The sequence below is a fragment of the Juglans microcarpa x Juglans regia genome, chromosome 2S (assembly GCF_004785595.1).
Source record: "Juglans microcarpa x Juglans regia isolate MS1-56 chromosome 2S, Jm3101_v1.0, whole genome shotgun sequence".
NCBI lineage: Eukaryota > Viridiplantae > Streptophyta > Magnoliopsida > Fagales > Juglandaceae > Juglans > Juglans microcarpa x Juglans regia.
Genome location: NC_054597.1, coordinates 3,886,350 through 3,902,544, shown reverse-complemented (window position 1 = coordinate 3,902,544; position 16,195 = coordinate 3,886,350). Strand labels below are relative to the sequence as shown.

Genomic DNA, 16,195 nt, shown 5'->3' with positions numbered 1-16,195 from the left:
TCATCTCTATACATTATATTTTTTTATTTTATTTTTTTTAAAAAGTTATTAGTTTTATTCTTTTTAAATTAATTGAATTCTTTTATTTATCATCTATATATCATATATTTAATAAGAAAAAATAATAATAATAATAATATATAATATATAATATATAAAAATGATGAATAAAATTTTTTTTAATAATTAATAGGTCGGCACAACAGGTATAATTATAGATATCAATTTTTTTTTAAATGTACGAGAATTAGACACGCTCTTTCTTTGCTATTTGGTTGCGTGCACATTTGGCAAGCAGCCCTTTGCTTGCGCTCTTTCTTTGATCTCCACGTGCACGTATCATAATCTGGCAGGATTGAAGAGCTGTCATAATAAATAATCGATAATATATATATATATATATAAAATAAATATAGATTAAAATTATTATTGAAAATATTGTAAATCACACATCTCTATTGAAAACAATCAATTAGAAATAGTTATGCAGAGTGTAAAGCGTGCTCTCTCTAACATTACTCATGTATAAATATATATACATTTTCACTCCCTCTGTCCCTTCCACACTCAGCCTCAGGTTGTTCGACGTCACGACTCACACTCCAGTCAGTTCGGTCACTCTGTCTCCCTGAACGCGCCTTGCAAAATGGCCGAACCATACGTGACGGAGAAGCCCAACGGCGAAGGGAGTCACCCCCACCGAACTGAGGAGGAGACCTTGTACGGCGTTTTCCATCGCATGGTGTCCGCGGTCTTCTTCCCTGACAACCAGCGCGAGCGTGCTCCGCTGCTGCACCGGATCAGAGCCTCTGTGGCCGATAACGCACCTTTCCTTCGCGAAGCTTCTGGAAACACTGGGCGGAATGTTCTTCTCTGGACTCGGAGGGGCAGTCTTCTCCGTGCCCTCCTCGTCATTTCTGTGAGTGTGTCTATCTTGCTCGTGCTTCGATTTCGTGTTTGTTTATTGGATAAATGCCAGTTTCAGTGATTTAATTATTGCGTCAAAAATATTTTTGGTTTATAGTATTAAAGTATAAGAACCTAGGAAAATTGGAGGAGAGTTCGGCCAAATTTATTGTTTTTTTCTAATTGATCATATATGAAAGTTCTAAGCTTTCTGAGCGCTTTCTTTTTTCCCCTTTAGATCCCCTACTTGTTCCATTGTTTTCCTTCTTATTCATCCCTTTCCCAACTCAGATTTGTTCCTTTTCATTTCAAGTATAAAGATTCTGTTTAGTGTATCTCATCACTTTTTTAGATTGGTTACAGAGTGGGTTAAGATTTTATTAAGGTGTAATTTATGGTGTGATCAGTGATGGATCCAGAACACATATTTGGGGGAGCGGAAGTAATATAATGATAGTTAAAGATTTCTTTTTGTTTGTATATATATATATTTTTTGTATATTAGAAGAAAGTATTATAAGATACCAAATTATTAGTTGTCGATTTATAAATACATGAAAGACGTCCATAGTTAATAAAAATCATGAATTGCTGATAAGAGTTTTCTCATTTTAACAAAAAAATTAATATTTTCAATGAAAAATAGAAAAAAGTCACGCGAAGGAAAGAAAAAATAGAAAACAACACGGAATATTGGAGGGCATTCGAAGAAGAATAGAGAAAGATAATATTTATTTTTAAATATATATTTTTTAGGTTTTAGAAAACTTTAAGGGCCAGAATTTTAAGCTTTTAAGAAAAATTCATTTTTATAGGATATGGGGTTAGATTTTGAATTTTAACAGAAATTAACCTAAATTACGTGTTTGAAATTTTTACTTAACTTGGTTTGATCAGAAGGATGTTGTGTTTGATTACATGCACTTTTTGAGTTTTTGGTCCTATTTTGGCGATGGGAGCTTAATAAAGCTATTTCATTATTGATGAGTTCCTTTTATTAATTGATCTGCCTGCACTCGTCTTGCTCAAAGTCACTGCAACAACTGTTCCTTAGATGCCCAGTACTTTGTTTTTCGGTACACGAGTTTTATTGATCATGAGAATGAGAATGCCCAATGCGTATATATTTTTTTTATAGGTAAGATGCCCAATACATATTCTAACCTTTCTTTCCTTTTTTTCCCCCCTTCTGTGAGCGTGATATATTCTATTCTTTTGGTACCAAACGACAGAAGGAAATAAATAAAAATTCGTCCTTAATGTGTTTCGCAATATCTTAGATGCCCAATTTATGTATAAATGGTGATCTCACAATGCTCTTGACGGCCCTAAGCAATAGGGGAAAAAAGAAGAAGAAAGAAACCAAGTTCAATCTGTTACTCTTTTCTTTATCCAAAACGTGTATTATTTGCTTGTCATGGAGATCTTCTTCAATTCTTTGTTTGAATGTGATTTTGAAATTGGGATTGCATCGTGACTTGGTGTTTGAAGATCTTGCAAAATAAAACGTTTGATTAAAAGGTTACATCCTTCAACGGTTTCATCCTTTCTCCACTTTGTTCTTTTATTCTAAAAGTAACGATGTCTGAATTGACAGTACCATCCCTTTTTCGCTCCTCATGTAGATTTGGCAGTTGCTCATGCATCACTCTTGTGTGATTTATTCTTAATTTCTTTCTTATGATCGTTACAAGAATAGTTGCAATGGTGTTATGGAATCATAAAAGTAGATATTCTTTACTTTTTTGCATAAAGTTTTGATTATAAATAAAGGATCATATGAATCAATTTTCATTGCTTGGCTTGAATGTCCTGTCTAAATAATATTTAATGTTTTAAGATCTCTTCTTAATTTTTCTGTACTTTCTAAATTCGCTGCAGGTTGGGACAATCGTGCTTCTTGCTTTCACAGGATTGCTTGTCTTTATGCTTTTCTTTCTGGCTGCAACCGTCAATGCCATTGTTATATCTCTTTTGGTGTCTTTGGCAGCAGCAGGTGGCTTCTTGGCTTTTTTCTTCACCTGTGTAGCTTTTATATATATTGGAGCATTATCAGTAGCTGTCTTTGTTATTTCCGGTGCTACAATCTCAGCAATCATAGCTGCTCTCATAGTTACAGGTACAGATGACCTTTCTTTTGTTTTTATTTTTGCCCAAAATATCCTTGTTTTTATTTTCTTATTATCAAGTGCTACTTGGTTAATGGTTTATCAGTTCTACAAACCTCACGTTTCTCTTTTTTGCTCTTTAGAGTTTAATTGTGGTTTTACTTTCTTAGACAAATATTGACTCTTGAACTTCGCATGCCATATCTGTAAATGGAAAATTTAAGTTTACAAAGATGATTGAAATAAGAAAAAGTGGGTGGACCTCACCAATAAACTGATATTGCACTAGTTCATATTGGCGTATATTATGAGAATAAAAATGAAACTATAATTTTTTTGTTGTTTCTGAGTGCAAATGTGCAAGCAAGAAACCTGCAAATGTTCCATTGCCTGGACCTTCTAGCGAAGCCCATGCCCTACACACGTGGAATGTGCTGCCTTTTCCTATCCGAACATGGTTTTTGTACTAATTTTCATTGTTATTTGAGGCTTGTGATTAATATTTCAAGCTGGATTTGCTTCTGATGCTGCTCCATTTCTGTTAACCCCTCTGGAATCCAAAACTTTTATATAAATCAGGTTGGATTGGATTCTTCTGGACTTTGTGGTTAGCAACAAAGAAAAGCGTGAACCTTGCTAAGCACTCACTGACCATGACTGGTTCCACACTCTCCGCTTACTCTTATGCTAGGCATGCTCACCGGCGTCAAGAACCACACAAGATATCAGATTGAAAGTTACCGCAAATAGAAGTCCATTTATATATATGATCTTGCACGTCTCGTCCATCACTGTACTTGCACCATCTTCTTGAGACATGGCTACTGCGATAATGTAGTTGCTAAATATCGTTGCTTGTGATCTCTCCTGTTTGGAATGTGAATAATTTGGAATGTGAATAAAATAATTACTAGTCAATACCGCTAGTGAAAATGGAACACTTCACATTTACTTCCATTTGTACTGTATTATTCTTTGGAGTTTGCAGCATTCCTATCCATATGAAGACAAAAAGTGGTTTCTTGTATTTAATCTGTGTGTGTCTGTGTGAACTTTTTTGCTCTCATTTTGTCCCTAAGGATCGAGGACTGCCCTGCTCACTCATTAGGATTTGAATGTGTTGTAACTCACAAATCTGTTAGGCTGTTTGTCTAGTCCAGTCAGATACCACAAAAAGGCTAATGTGTTATCCGCCAGAAAATGATAGTTTTTTGTTAGGATTATTCGTTTTATGATGGAGGATCGGGTCTAGTCCAAGTTGGGTTCAAGAATCAATGAATTTCTCTGTTTTGGTTGCTGATTTTGTAACAAATACTGCAATTTGGATGATCGTGCAGCCGGAAGACATCTCTGTGCTGAATGTATACATTTTTTTTTTTTTCAAATGAGAGATATGCATACAACTTGGCCTGTACATTATGCTCATCTCAAAGCAATAGGATGAAACAGAAATGAAAAATGAAAGTTATTAGGGCTCCTCATCAGTTTGGAATGCATATATCATGTGTAAAAAAGGACATTTCACTCAGCGACCCAACTCCCTGCAAGTATAGACTAACGGGTCACAAATAGAAGTGAAGTGGGCTGTCGGTTGACCTAGATTAGTTTTCTCTAACTCGTTCAAATTAAACACACTCCCAAAAAATAAAATAAAAAGCATTTCATTAAATAAAATTTTAAATATTTTTTATATTTTTCAATATGTGCAAGGCCCCATGATACTAAATTTAATATTTAATAAAATGAATTATTTATATTTTTAAATAACTTTTCTAGATCTTGCTAAATTGAGGCATAAAATTTGCATGATGCCTCATTTTAAGTTGTTGTATTAAATTATAAATTTTAAAAAATTATTTATATATTTTAAATAAAATCTTATTTGATTGAAAATTTTGAAAATATTCTATATAATAATTTAAATTTTATTATATTATAATTATGAATGACTCATTTAAATTTCGCCTTAGGCCTCAATGAGTATTAAGCTGCCCTTGGTAATTCCCCTGCCCCGATCTTTGTCCATGGCTGTAGATCTCTCATATTAATTAATGCAAATCCAAAGAATAAATGTATATACTGATCATCCGATTGCCTAAGGAATTAATAGCAACAAAAAAAATACCCTGCTTACCAGTTGGCTATATATATTAATGCACCTTTGATCACTGGTAAAAGAAAAAAGAAAAAAGAAAAAGATCCAAAGTCCAGTTTCACTATTTACAAGTGATAATAACAAGTAAGTTGACAGTACACAGAAATCAGCATTACAAGCAGTAGACCAATGCAGCTTAATTTGTCCAGTAGATATTGAAGGGCCGGAATGCTCAGCCAAGTACTTTAAGAGCGATATAGGAAGGTGACCCGCTTGCAGTGACTTGCAGTACTCAAACATGTCATGAATTGATGTTTAGCATAAAGGACCAGGTCATGCTTAGAATGATATTGCTGTATGTCATACACTAGCTGGTTTTTTTCTTCCTTGTATATAAATCCAGCTTGACAGGAATATATAGTCTTTAAAAGTTGTAAGAATCAAACCTATTCTCATGCCATATTCTCTTTTCCTCATCACTTCTCCATCCTTTTTTTTTTTTTTTTGCAATCACCTGGAACTTTAGCCACACATAACAAACAAGCCCCAAAAATGTTGCACGTTCAATCAAAAGATTCAACTTGCATAATCAACTCGAGCTGCAATTTCCTCTTCCTCACAAACACCCTTGATCTATATATATATATAAATATAAATTTTCAATCAAGAAGATTAGGACTGCAAATCAAAACAAAGGCAAATATATAGGCCGGAGAAGGGGAAATATCAGTCGTGCGGTTTGCCGTGCCAATCGGGTCTGCCTAATGTGAACTCCAAGCTTGGGTTCCCTAAGTAGCTCTTCGTTTGAGTTGAACCTGCACATTCCTGTAATGTTTTTGTAAATTGAAATTTGGTTACAAGAAAGTATTCGCAAATGAATGTATGCAATGGAATATGCTGATCAGGATTTTGCTAGAACCGTACATGATCTAGACGTTATAACACAAATATGTCACCATAGGATATATATATATATATATATATATATATATATATATATGGTGCTTAATTTATGAATAATTTTGAGAAGCAAGTTAAATTGAGTCATATTTTATGATGAGAAGTGCTACAGCCACAAAGAGATCCCACAAAAGTAAACCTGCAAACTGATATGACTTTATATAATACGTTAGATCTACTTTACAATAAAAATAATTTTAGAAATATTAACAATGAGACAACCCGCTCTTGAACTTAAGACCATGCATGTCGTGTGCTTGACCTAGCAATCTCAAAGTGGGATCAGAATGATCTTGTGTATCAGTAGCAAATTGTCACAATCTAACGTACGATATATATCAAGTTACGTCGGTATGTATGTTTACTTTTGTGGGATTTCATTGTGATTAAAACATTTCTCTTTTATGATAGGATTCCATGCTTAAATAATCCATACGTACCTGCAAATGGTGTGATCTTGGTCTAATTTGTTGTGACTCGAAGGATGCAGCTTTGAGCCGCTCGATGTCATTGCTGTTAGCTTGTGACCATTCCTCCCTACTAGCAAAATTTTGAAACTTCGAGTACTCAGCCAGAATTTATACTATTTTGGTAGTATATTATTTTATCATACACATATGGTGTATATATATTGCATGGGAAGATCTAAAGATCATGATCAGATCATGAGCTAGCAATTATTCCCAAATATAATTCGATCCTCATGAACAAAAAAGAATTAATCAATACAAATAAATTAAACTTGTTGGCATCACTAATTCATTCACTTGTAAAATTTATAAGTTTCTCTAACATACAACTAATATTGTAAACTTATAAGATAGCTAGTTAATTAGCTGCAGCCATTGGAACGTCATTATATTCTAGGGTATAATAATCCCCCCTTTAATGTAAGACTTAAAACCCATGTTTGACACTCACAATATATATTCAATAATCCAGAATGAGATCACCTAATGAAAATCCAAGCTGGTAGAGAGAGAGAGAGAGAGACCATCGGTTCATCGATCCATTTATCACAAATCAAATTTCCAGGCACTGCTTAATAAAAATATAATTAAGAAAAATGTTTTGAAGTATTTGAACTATACTATATATCTACGCGGTACTATATATGGTCATTCTCACAAGTGACATATATATATATATATATCTGTACGTTCATATAATTAACTAATGGTATTACTTTCTACAAAGCAAAATCTCATCTGATCGAGTTTGGCTGTATATATATATATATGTATGTATGTATGTATATAAGCTCCTTATGATTTTGTTTTAAAGAATGTACATTAACCATTTCTTTTTTACAAAACCCTAACTGATCATGATCACCTGGTACAACTAAGTACTATGAGATGTTTATGTTGTTCTCGATCGATCTCTTAATTTCCACCAATGGTACTACACCGGCTAGTATCTATAATATATATATATATATATATATATATATATGTATAGATATGTGGGATATATATATCAATGCTGCGTTGGGCCGGTTTGACTGAAGCTCAACATGCATGCATACTTAATTAAGTACTAAATTACTAGCTAGTTAACAATCTGGTGCAGTACTATATTCAACTTATTTCCCTTGCCACATTTGGAGGTATTATTATAAATTAAACTGTAAAAAATCTTTTATCTCATCAAGTTTCATGTAACAAAAAAAAAAAAAAATATTAATTTAGTGTTGAAAATTATGATTGATCATAAGCTAGGTAGGTAATTTACTTGGTAAAAAACCTAAACAAGTAATGCAAAATGCATGAGCGCCTCAGCATTAAAAGAGTTTCAATATAGAAAAAAGTTGATTGATCCCCATTCCTTAAATATATTATTTTTCAGACCTCTATAAATAGATATCTATGCTTTGTATTTATATAGTACTCAAGAATAGTAAAGATATAGCCATCAAAGTCTCTATCTCCGCCAGCTTCTCTCTTGATCGCCTTGATCCCCAACTCTTTTTCTCTTAATTTATTTCATTTCATTTTTATTTTTATCACAGGTAATTAAATGACGGTGGATATAATAGCTCAAGAGCATGATGCTGGTAATTAGCAATTAATAAGATGTTCTTTCCAAAGGGCTTAAATAAGTACTAATTAATGTGCATATAAATAACACGGGAATCCAACGTCGTCATTAGGCCGTACATACGAATCTCTACCATATATATATATATAGCATTTCCTGTCCCGGCCTTTGCATTGGGAATCATTGACAAAATGAAATGCAGCGAATAAGCATCCAGCTCTATCATCCAATTTTGAAGTAATTAATTACTTAATTAGTATAGCTGTTATAGAATATATATATCATGCATGAAAAAAATAAACTTATACAGACTGATCTTCTAAAGACCAAGCTACAGTACTTGATCTAATCACCCTTCTGACGGCCATTCTATTTCCAGCTAGCCGACAGGTTCCACTCTAACTACCTAGTACTACTTGTGCTAGCTACTTTTAGATTGTAATATCAAACAAAATGGAAGCTGTTACCTCGACCATGATCATGATCATATAATCTCTTAATTTGAAAAGAGGGGAGCACTTGGGAGTCATGATGTGAATGGTCTTTTTGGCCGTCACATATATCATGCAGTCTCCTTGTGGAGATCAGAATAAGAACCAGATTGATTTTAATAAAGAACAGTCATCATTATTAAACAATAACAACAATTAGAATATATAAGAGTGTATATAAATATATATATATATATATATATATATATAATATATCAAGATGCGCAGTTCTAAAGAAAAAGCAAAAGCGTAGGCGCTGTCCTCAATATCGTTTGATTATATATGTCTGTCTTTTGTTTCCGATATCCATCGATCAAAGCTACAAATATCATTTTAGAAAAAATATAAAACTTAAGAGATAAGATCAATATGAGAGAGAGAGAGAGAGAGAGAGAGAGAGAGAGAGAGAGAGAGAGAGAGAGAGAGAGAGAGAGAGAGAAACATATAGAGAGCAAAAACCAGACAGAAATAAAGCAAAAGCTGCCACAAGAACCCTTTTATTCTTCAAAAATGGTGGACGTGGGCTTGCGTTTCTAAGCTAAGATACCATGCAAAAGTATAAGGAACGCAGTTCGCGTCAGTCCATCCCCACCTAAGCTTCTTGAAGCGTCAAAAATAGCAATATTTGTGTTGGATTATTTACAACGAAAATAACTATTTATAACGAAAGAGGCTCATTTTAGTAAGAAATAATTATTTTTATAAGAAACAACTCACTACAAATAAACAATTTTTTTATAGTGTTTATGCTTTTGGCGTAACATATGACCATAATATACTTCTAGAAAACTTCCTTCTTTGAAAAACAAAAAAATTCTATGTTGCAATATTATATATTTGCGTGAATTAGAGAGATCAGAAAGAGATTGGTGAAGCTAGCTACCTCGAAGAGTTACTCCACAGACTGGAAGAAGGATAGTCCACATCTTGTTGTATGGACCGTTGATCAGCCTGTCCTCTTTGATCGGTGAACGGACGTAGGCCACGATCACAAGCACTTCCCATAGGGGAGATTAATTCGTCTTCCCCAGATCCATCTGATTGACCTTCAAATTGAGAACCAATACTTTCATGTGAATGTTTAATTAGGTCATGCATGCATATAGAAAATGTGTGCAAGTATATTATAGATTATGTGCATGTATGGATGCATGCATGCATCAATATTATGTATATGCATATGTCATTCGCGACATGAGTAGGATTAATAGTAGAAAGGAACAGAAATGTCAAAGGGAGAATTAACCAAATATTGGAAGTCGGTGCAGTAAAATATTATGGGAAAAGAACATAACGCAGGGGGTAAGTTAAAAGAAAAGGCTGCAGAAAATAAAGAAAAAGTTGAAGCTAAGCAATACGAATTACCTGAGGAAGCTGCAGGCTTGTCAGTGGTCTTTACAGTCCGATACATCTGCAAAGCCATTGGGAATTCGCATTTAGAAATTAGACATTTGAACACTTATATATTTAATTGAATTAAGTATATATACAGCCCAAAAAAAGAATAATACGATATAAAAAAAAAAGAAAAAAAAAAAGAAAAAACAGAGATCTCTTTATCTCTCTCTTTCTTGTGTCTGTGGCCATTGGGCTTCTTCGTTTCATCGTTAATCGGGAAGTTGATGTTTGTTAATTAGTTTGTAAAGATGGTTGTTATTGAGAAATGATGACCACTTTTGTCTGTCATCATTCTACTTTGTTCTCTCTCTATTTGTGAAAGCAGAAGCTGTCTGTCCTGTCGCAGAAGCTATATACTCGTGCATAGCTCACTCCTCTTTAATTCACTCATTGTCTCATTCATTCAGTCATTCGCAGCGTTCATCGGCTACTGCGCCGGCGAGACAGATCAACACCGCCGCAGATGAACCAGCCACAGAGAGAGAGAGACAGAGAGAGAGAGAGAGAGAGTCTTATTATGTGATATTTACCTGTAAATGGCTCTTGACATGAGCTAATGTGAGATCCTTGACATCCATGAGCTCAAGAACTGATTTCGGTGTAGCTCCTGAAACTCATCATCCCCAAAAAGATTAGACTAAAAAGTCTAAAGAAAATTCATGCACAAAATCTAAAACTCAATGGAAATCACAAAAATGGAAAAGGAAAAGAAAAGGGCAAGATCAGACTAGCTAGCAAAAGAAGTGCTCTTTACTTTCATGGCCACCAAGAAGCTCGACAGCATGGACGAATCGGGCATGGAGTGTGCTCGTCCAGCGCATCCTTGGTGCTCTCATACTCCGTTTTGTTGGGAGCTTAGGCAAAAACCTTGATCTCATCGTCCCATGAGACGCCTCCGAAGGTCCTATCCCATACTGATTGTGGTGATGATGATGGTGCAATTGCTGGGATTTGAAAGCATCTGCCGAGAACCCATTAAACCTTGTTGTAGCCCCCAATCTAAAAGCCGCCGAAGAGGCATTGGGAACCGAGTTTAAGATTGACATGGGATCCAAGCCCCCTCCATGGTAAGACGAAGGTGAATGAGATACAGATGGTATGCACAAAGATGAGCAAGAGGAAGACAAAGAGGGATAAGAAGGATTTTGGTAGAAGCACATCTTAGGATCCTTATCTCTCGTAGGGTTCCTGGGCAAGAAGGGAAATGAACGGCTATGATAGATCGGAATCCCTTTGATCGGCGTCAAACCGTCAGAGGAGACATCGAGCAGTGAAACCCCATGATTTATGTGATTTAAGTGATCATTGTTAGACTGGTAAAGAAGATGCCTTTGTTGTTGATAAGGCTTATGTGGTGCTTCAGCTCCACATCTGGAATTCCTCCCAAGAGAGAGTTCGGTATGAGCTTGGGATTCAGTCCTCTCAGAGATATTGCTGTTGGAATTGTGGGCTTCTCGTTGGCTCAAAAGATCGAACCTGGTGTCTAGTTCATTGCTAATAGTGCAAATGGAAGAAGACGAACTGTTGGGAGGACTAATGTGCAGGGAGAGATCGGGGAGAGGGGTTGAAGAGGGTTCAATGAAAATCCCTTCCAAGGGCATTTTCATGAACCGTTTTTACCAAATAGAAGCTTGTCTTAGCACAATTCAACTTTATACCATAAAGAAACAAAAGAAAGTGAAGCTATTGACAAGTGGGTCTTTAATCTTTCGATCTTCTTGAAGATATATGAACGATATATATTTTCTCCCTTCCAGAAACACAAGCTATTAAAGAACAGTTTGGTATGCTTTTTAAGACAAAAGAGGGAAAATATGAAGTGAGTTGAACCAAAGAAAAAAATATCCGCTATCTTCTAAAACAAATAGACATGAGAGAGAGAGAGAGAGAGAGAGAGAGAGAGAGACTGTTGTTAAGCAAAAGAAGGAAGATATAAAATAAAGAAATTAACCCAGAAAGGCAAGGAAAGGAAAAGGAGGAGTGGGGGATTTAGGTCCGGTGTGTCCTCGAGAGTATATTTAGGAAAATGACACTTGAAGAAGAAGAGCGCAGGCTCTTTCTTCTCTCTCTTTATCTCCCTCTCTGTGGTCAAAACCCACAAGAGATGCACCAAAAAATATAATCACTTTGGATTTCCCTTCCCCGGAGACGACGGGATAAAAAAGAAAAAGAAAGAGAGCTAGACAGAGAAAGACACCCTCATGTGTGATTCCTTTTCCCCCACCCTCCTCGCTCTCTCTGATCTCTCTCGTTAACATTACTTTTTCTCAAAATATTTTAATGGGTTCTCATTTCCTTACATAAAAGCTGGCCGGTAGGCAAGCCAAGAGATCAGCTGTAAACGCAAATAACGTCTTTTCTTTTTCTTTTGTTCACAAAATCTTGGAGAAGATATTGAATAATGTTCCATATATATATATATATAATATAATATAATATAGATAGATAGAAAGATAGAAAGACCCGGCCATTGACCTTAGTGAAAGTAAGAGACCGATCGACGAGGCCATAAAGGTGCTTTTGTTTGCTTTCTTGTGTACGCGTCCTGAACCCTAATTCTTCATTAGTTATTAGCTTCCAAATTATAATACCCCTTTCATCCTCCCAAAATACTTGCTTACCAATTAATCTTTCAGTATGCAACGACTTTGTTTGGCATCCTTGGGTTTTATTATGTCCTCCTCCACATGCTGCATGAACGTCCAACATCTTCTCGTTGACATCACCCTCTGATCTGTGTGTGTCAGGCTTTTCAAAACCCTAGGTTAAATAGAAGTTATACGGTCTTTAGTAAGTTGTAATATTAACCCCTTTCTTTAAACGCTGTTCCCAGAGATAACAAACCACCTCTGGGTCACCCAATGCAACCTTTTTGTTCTTAATTAATGGAGACTTTATCTACTATATATGCTACCCTGTCCAATTTTGCCAAGGAGAGAGTAATTCAAAGGTGGTTGTTTGGACTTTAGATGGTGCATTAAATGCATGTATTGGGTAAAGTAAATGCTGTTTGGTTACTTTCTAGGATGGGTTCTGTACCTATATTAGAGAAGCAGTGGAAAATTCAAAACAAAGTTAAGAGAACATCTGAAGTCATGTACATCATGCGTTGCACACGTTTTTCTTTTCGACGCGCGCGACATTGTAAGAAAATGGTATTTGTCCAATCTACAGAATCGTAGTTCATAATCAAGCTGATATGCCCATATTAATTAATTACATCATCCGCTATATATATACATCACTATATATATAGTATACATTAATTAATTTTTGTTTTTGTTTTGAGAAACAATCTGCTTTCATCATACGTAATTTAGACATTTCTTTATATCTATGTATATGTGACACATGCATTGAAATCTTTCTGCTACCTCTCACCTTCCTCTCTCCTCCCAATATTCCCCTTAGCTAAATCTCAATCTTCTATATGAAGGAGAACAAAGCTCTGGTTTTGGCGCATGATTATTGAAGGGGAAAAAAAGGGAAGTACGTAGTTGGTGCTTGATCAGTAGTTAATTCGATGCCCTCCAAATTTCTTGTTGTAGTATCATCTATATATATATATATATATATATATATATATATAGGTATTGCTACTCAGTTCCATGAGTTTATCTCGTCAAAGTTATCACTAGTGCAATTGCACTTTTTTTTTTCTTTTTCCTTCAAACATTTTTAAACATTTAAAAAAAATACACTACTTCACTAATAGCGATCACTTCCTAATTATCAATTAAAGAAAAAAATTAAAATACCCGAGCAGTAATTTTAAGGGGGCAAAATCATGGGGGCCAAGTATCATTTTCTTATATATATATATATATATATATATCTCACTTAATTATCATCAGACTGAGGTGAGGTGCATTCAGAAGTCCCAGGACACCATTAAATAGGAGTTCTTGGTGCTGTGTTAAACTTATAGAGTTTCCTGATTTGATCAGAAACAATGCATATCCACCACCAAGCCGTGCTGATCATCTGTTAATTTGAGTGTTGAGCTTTGTGGAGGGACCGGAGGAGATTGAGACTAGGTGATCCTATGTTACCTAGCTGATCACCTAATTTTCATCTTGGTGATCGAAGCCTTTTTGGGAACGATGAAAGGTATTACTTTTGACAAGCTGTTTAATTAATTATTAGTAGCACTAGATGTGGTAGTAAAGAGGAAATGTTGCACATTTGCTTTGCAGATTATCTATTTTCTCTTCTCTTTTTTCCTTTTGTAGAGGAGATGATACGTGTACCTTGTTAAAGATTGCCTTGATAAATTCTCAGCTATGTAGCTTTAATGTTTCCAAATGTCCTAGAAAAAGTCATAGCTTTTGTGTGTGGAGTTGCCAAGCCAATCAAAAGGCTGCTCTTAACACATTATTAATTAAGATATTACAGAAAGGGTAAACTCGTAATGAGGCACGGCCTTGGCATGCCTCTGATACTCTCTAGGCTCCAGAAATAGGAATATATAGTACTCTGTTCATGGAAGTGTAATTAAAAGACCCACGACTTGATCAAAGCAATGAGATTCAAGGATTGGAGGGGTTTGAGTAGAAGTGGCCGGCGACCTAAAAATTCTGAAATGTAGCCCGCGCGTGGCAAGTGATTTCAAGCCTAACACCATTCATGTAGAAGAGATAGCGTGAAGTGGCTCTCGGTGGCCAATAGAAAATTCTTCATCAAGTGTGCACTTAATATATGTTTTAGGATAAGTGGTATTTCACATGATTTAACAGTATGAGATCGTGATATACCTTTATTTTATGGATTTCTCTACGAGGATAATTTTCCACGTAGGATCGGCTAATTAAGAATGATGAGAATTATTCAGCATGTTCAATGCATCTTTTGTCAGGCGATCGAAAGCCAAGGATCATGTGAATCGTTCATTCTTATCATGCCGCCTATGAGCAGCGAATCAGCTACTTTGTTTGTGATTAGTGTAGTATACCACGAATGCATGATGGCTGTTCGAATTATCCAGCTTCCTAAGTTTTGGTTCTTATCGATTTTCTCCAAAATGTCAAATCAGAAAACTACTCTGCTTTAGAGATTTCCAGCAACGCAAGACCAGAACAATACAGTAACAAAGATCAGAGATGGAAGCTAGGGCTAAGTGTTCTGGGTTTACCTGAGCTAGCTAGCTTCTTAATGCTTCTGCACACATGTTATCTTTAATTTCTGGATGGACATGTTTACTTGGCAAAGTGTAGTTTTATGATTTGCTGTGTGTGCTGTCTTGACTCGTGCTCTGCTCTGCCATATGTGTGCTGTTTGTATTCAGTAGATCGCTCCTGCGACGTTTGGAATGTGTTATTGATGCTGCATTGTGCTGTCGTCTTTGGTGTGTGGTCTGTGGTTAGAAAGTATTTGTGGGTAACTGTTAGGGTGTAATCCTAAGCTGCCCAATATGGTATATATAAGTAGATGCTACATACTATATATGTTGTGTGGGATATTGCTTGGTTATTAATTTGTATGGATTTTATCCTATTTATTGTATAGTTTCTTTGAGGAATATACTATCTTATTGAAAAATAATTTAACTACAAAATAATTTAACGAAAATAAACTCATAAATTGATGTGGTTTGATATGGTATGTTACATGTATAGTTATTTTTTATTGTAAACTAGATATAATAGATCACATGAATAGAGTTACGTCAGTTTGTAAATTTATTTTTATAAAATCATTTTATAGTTATAACATTTCTCTAATCTTATTATCCAAAAATAGAACTTGGCTACAAAAACTATACATTTCGTTGAAAGAGAAATGATATTTACAGTTATAAAATACGTAAGGGACGCGCACTTATTTTGAAATAAATAAATAAATATAAGATTTATATAAAAAAATTATTCTTTTAATAGTGGACTTTACTTTTTTTTTTTAAAAAAATATAACTATATTTAATATTATTCTTTGGTGCAATTGCTTAAATTACTTTATATATATATATATATATATGCATACAAATATTTATATAGAGTTGTCAGAATTTGGGCCAATATGGACCAATTTAATTTTTTACTCCGAGCATGTGGAATTTAGGGCAAAACACGATCGGAGTTGGGCCACAAAACCTGAGGTGGATGACTGGAAGTTGACAACGTTGAAAAAGAAATTCGGATTCATCATATGGTTATAATTACCCACGCAGAAAATAGATATCCCATGTGTTTCTCATTTAT

At 34.9% G+C, this 16,195-nt stretch overlaps 2 protein-coding genes across 5 annotated transcripts; one reads left to right on the top strand and one right to left on the bottom strand.

Annotated features, from left to right (window-relative positions):
* Positions 1-540: 540 nt before the first annotated feature.
* Positions 541-4,046, top strand: LOC121252309. Its single transcript, XM_041151906.1, has 3 exons — positions 541-919; positions 2,788-3,025; positions 3,594-4,046. Exons 1-3 carry the CDS (start codon positions 647-649, stop codon positions 3,746-3,748), a joined length of 666 nt encoding a protein of 221 aa, XP_041007840.1. The 5' UTR covers positions 541-646; the 3' UTR covers positions 3,749-4,046.
* Positions 4,047-5,160: 1,114 nt separating this feature from the next.
* Positions 5,161-12,380, bottom strand: LOC121252230 (transcription repressor KAN1-like). Of its 4 annotated transcripts, none has more exons than XM_041151765.1 (6): positions 10,753-12,380; positions 10,529-10,611; positions 9,966-10,011; positions 9,484-9,646; positions 6,510-6,609; positions 5,161-5,934 (listed from the first exon to the last, which is right to left on the bottom strand). In XM_041151765.1, exons 1-6 carry the CDS (start codon positions 11,603-11,605, stop codon positions 5,836-5,838), a joined length of 1,344 nt encoding a protein of 447 aa, XP_041007699.1. In that variant the 5' UTR covers positions 11,606-12,380; the 3' UTR covers positions 5,161-5,835. The 4 variants fall into 4 exon arrangements, with proteins under 4 accessions (XP_041007699.1, XP_041007700.1, XP_041007701.1 ...); XM_041151766.1 differs by having other exon boundaries at positions 6,510-6,606; XM_041151767.1 differs by having other exon boundaries at positions 10,529-10,605; positions 10,753-12,378.
* Positions 12,381-16,195: the final 3,815 nt, after the last annotated feature.

What these genes read in the sequence shown, in the direction of transcription:
- LOC121252309 (XM_041151906.1), top strand. Translation starts at nt 647, where the DNA reads ATGGCCGAACCATACGTGACGGAGAAGCCCAACGGCGAAGGGAGTCAC. An exon ending in GTGCCCTCCTCGTCATTTCT is followed by an intron (nt 920 to 2,787) that starts GTGAGTGTGTCT and finishes AATTCGCTGCAG; the next exon opens with GTTGGGACAATCGTGCTTCT. An exon ending in AGCTGCTCTCATAGTTACAG is followed by an intron (nt 3,026 to 3,593) that starts GTACAGATGACC and finishes TATATAAATCAG; the next exon opens with GTTGGATTGGATTCTTCTGG.
- LOC121252230 (XM_041151765.1), bottom strand. Translation starts at nt 11,605, where the DNA reads ATGAAAATGCCCTTGGAAGGGATTTTCATTGAACCCTCTTCAACCCCT. An exon ending in ATGTCAAGAGCCATTTACAG is followed by an intron (nt 10,012 to 10,528) that starts GTAAATATCACA and finishes ATGGCTTTGCAG; the next exon opens with ATGTATCGGACTGTAAAGAC. An exon ending in CAAGCCTGCAGCTTCCTCAG is followed by an intron (nt 9,647 to 9,965) that starts GTAATTCGTATT and finishes CTCAATTTGAAG; the next exon opens with GTCAATCAGATGGATCTGGG.